The sequence below is a fragment of the Borostomias antarcticus genome (assembly GCF_949987555.1).
Source record: "Borostomias antarcticus genome assembly, chromosome: 12".
NCBI classification, from domain to species: domain Eukaryota; kingdom Metazoa; phylum Chordata; class Actinopteri; order Stomiiformes; family Stomiidae; genus Borostomias; species Borostomias antarcticus.
The window spans coordinates 3660691-3664176 of record NC_140245.1 but is presented as its reverse complement, the minus strand read 5'-3'; the positions used below and the strand labels follow the sequence as shown (position 1 = coordinate 3664176).

The 3486-nt window shown below is 49.6% G+C and overlaps 1 protein-coding gene across 1 annotated transcript; it reads right to left on the bottom strand.

Moving 5' to 3' along the window:
- Positions 1–1753: 1753 nt before the first annotated feature.
- LOC311316366 (RING finger protein 228-like) lies at positions 1754–2488 on the bottom strand (the record flags this gene model as incomplete). Its single annotated transcript, XM_084447207.1, has 1 exon — positions 1754–2488. One exon carries the CDS (start codon positions 2486–2488, stop codon positions 1754–1756), a length of 735 nt encoding a protein of 244 aa, XP_084303333.1.
- Between the last annotated feature and the right edge of the window lie 998 nt (positions 2489–3486).

The following is a 3486-nucleotide window of genomic DNA, read 5'->3' as shown; positions in this document are numbered from 1 at the left end:
CCGCTAAATTACTGTAATGTAGTGTGTGTGTGTGTGTGTGTGTGTGTGTGTCCGTGTGTGTGCGCGTGTGTGTGTGTGTACATATGTGTGTGCATGTTTGCAAGTGTGTGTCTGTGTGTATACTGTATATGTGTGTGTGTGTGTGTATATATATATATATATGTGTGTGTGTTTATCTGTGTGGTGTGTGCGTGTCTTTATCAGTCTGTGTGTGTGTGTGTGTGTGTGTGTGTGTGTGTGTGTGTGTGTGTGTGTGTGTGTGCGTGCGTGTGTGTGTGTGTGTGTGTTTCCTGTGCGCATGTGTAAGACGTGAGAAAGAGACTGGAGCAGTGCGTGGGAAAATGTCAGATCATTTACACAGATTATACAGTCTTTAATAATCCCCTTGGGGAAATGTCGTTAGGTACCATGCATACAATAAACGACACCACACAACAGATACCCTCTCCATCCAGTCACACAACCTTCCATCCCCACAAGACCGTCATATAGCTGACACCATGGACAGCGGGTTTTAACAGATTGAATTTTTTTTTTCATGAGATGTGGGTCTCTCTACATGTGGATGTGAAAACCTCTTTATGGGTCTATTAATAAAACCTGGACCCTCAACCGTTGTAGACCTACATCCTGGGAGGCATTTTAATTCAGCCCCCTAATAACATCATACCTGTCCCACATTACTTATAAGTGACAAGCACACAGAGGAGGCAGGGTACTTTAAGTCTTAAACTGAATTACACCCACTCGAGAAAAAGGGGTATTATTCTCACAATAATGAGTTGGTGTATTGTCATTGTGTTGGTTTGCTTAGCTGGCCTACAGTGTGTTGATCAATCTGAATCGCATTACATGTGTCGGCCACTAGAGGGTGTGTTAGGCCCTACGAGGCAGGGCCCAGAGCCTCCTTGGTAGGACCATGCTGGAGGTCTTTGAACTCCCCCTCTTCTCAGGGAAGCAGCACCTCTCTGCCGTGAATGGAGCCTGACTGGATGGAGACATGATCTCAGATTCATTCGTTCAGGGGAGGCGATCTGTGTTGATAAAAAAACAAATCACTAAATGGACTGAACTTATATAGCGCTTTTATCCAACTGCCATGCCAAGCAGCTGCCATGCAAGGTGCTAGCCTGCTCATTGGGAGCAATTTGGGGTTCAGTGTCACTTCGACATGTCATCAGAAGCAGCCGGGATTCGAACCGCCGGCCCTACGATCATTGGACCGCTCTATACCTCCTGAGCTACAGCCCAACTAGAACTTCCTCATTGTGAAGACACTGTAGAAACCAAGGGTTTCTTTTCATGAAGACCAGAGACTGTAACTGAGATTTTACAGCAACAATGGAGGAATCGCCTTTAGTAGACTGATTCAACAAGTGGGCTTTCTAACAGGTGACTTACAGCAATAATACTGCATCCAGGCCCTATAATCCAGAAACAATGAGATCATACAGCATGTGATAGCAGCTGAACAGACTTTATTCTTCGGCTGTTATAGCCTAGACAGACCTACAGTGATATGACACAGACAATCCAAACAAACAATAAACAATCAACAAACAGTGAATATGTGCTCGTACCCTTAGGCAACACGAATCACCTTTGGTCAGGATAAGATAGCTAATTATGAGGGTTTATCAGGGGACATTTAGGCGTATGAGGATGTCAGGATATCAAATCTGGAATTAGAGGACTCAATGTCGGCCCCAGAGTGACACAACAAGAAATAAGTTAAACTGAGAGCTGGCTGAGCTCACAAAGCACTTCTTCTGTTGGAGTAAGAAACAGCGGAACCAGCAGCTGTTTCAGACTCAGGTCGGTACCTCAGCCAACACATAAACCACGTGACAATAACAGAGAACATGGCGAGGATACTCGCTATCGACAGACAGATCGGACCGAGGGGCGAGGGAGGGTTGTTGAAGTTATGCACGAATATGAGCCCCAGGAAGAGCAACACGAGCATGGAGATGAACGAGAAGATGGCGCACACGCAGCCCGTAGTCAGCGCGACGCGCTTGCAGTTCTGACAACTCTCGTAACCCCCGCTTTCCGCGGCAACAGGCGGCACCGCCTGAGCGCCTGCCGCCGCCGCGTTCGCCTCCTCTCTGCGGTACGCGGCAACGAGCGCTGGATGTAAAGGAGGGCGGTCTGGCGGCAGGCTGTCCTGGGGCAGAGGGTCCGCTTCGACAAGGAGAGGGAGCGCGTCCATTACTTTAGTATTGTTAGGGAGGTTTTGTATTCGATATTCTGGCACCGGGGTTCGGTGGCGGCACAGCGGGCAACCGATTCGCCATCCTCGGTCATCCCGGAGATGAAGCGTATTCAGACACTCCTCGCAGAAAGTGTGCAAACATTCCAGTATTTTGGGAGTGCGTCGGTCCAAGTCGAAATAGTTGTAGCATATTTTACATTCATACTCCTCGTAAAGGAAGGTCGTTTCGATTCTTCCAGGTTCCGCTCGCGCTATGCTCGCCTCCTCTGCCATGATGGCATTCTCCTCCGGTGCGCTACAAAAGAACTTTCTCAGATGAGGCTAAACTAGGCTATGCCATTTCCTACGGGTCTGTTTAAATCCCGGAACATAGCACGTAAATACGTGATCGACGGGAAATTTGATGATGTAATGACAGTTTACTGTAAACGGCGGTTCTCGGTGAGAAGGCGATCGAGCGCAAGTAGGGCAGCGCTCCATCAGTGCCCCTCCTCCTCCGCCCGGCATGAACCAACGTCCCGACCAGACAGTCGTTCCCCCAGTTAGACCTGTTTAAATCCCAACCACTCCGAAACGACTTGGGCACAGACAGCCCTCAGGTATCGCCCATTCATCTACACGATCAAAATGACAGAGGTTAAATCCTGTCTGGAACCTGTTGCATTTTGATCGAATCAAAGCCATAGCCCTATATTCTCCTCTCAGCGTCCCTGTCTATTTGGATTCACTGCTGAGGCTATGTGGGCCAAGTGACTACTAGCCTAGTTTATGACCTATCCTATCATGATGTGGCTTAGCGACAGGCCTATACGTCCCTAGGGTATATGACCGACTTTTACTGAGAGATTGAAATTCATTCACTGTTGTCGTGGTGTCAGATTTAGCCGCACCGGCGCCTGGGGAAGTTCAGCACCACCGCGAGTGGACAGCGCCCGGCCTTCCAATCAGAGAGACGTGACACCTCCGGCGAGGCGCCGCTGGCTCTGCCGATAATGCCTGCAGAATTGTGGAATTAATGAGAATGTTTGCAGCAGGTGGAGATGTCAGAGATTACCTACACACTTGCGTGCGTGTGTGTGTCTATATGTGTGTGTGTGTGTGCACTCGCGAGAGTGTGTGAAACCCGAGGTTGATCGCCTCCTGACAATCTCATCGGGGATTAGCTCTCCTCCGGCTCAGCGTGGGGCTTCTGCCGACCTGTGGAGACCGGGGCTCCGGACCCGAGGGCATGTAAGCCGGCACAGTCTGAGGCCAGGGCCTGGGACCGGGGG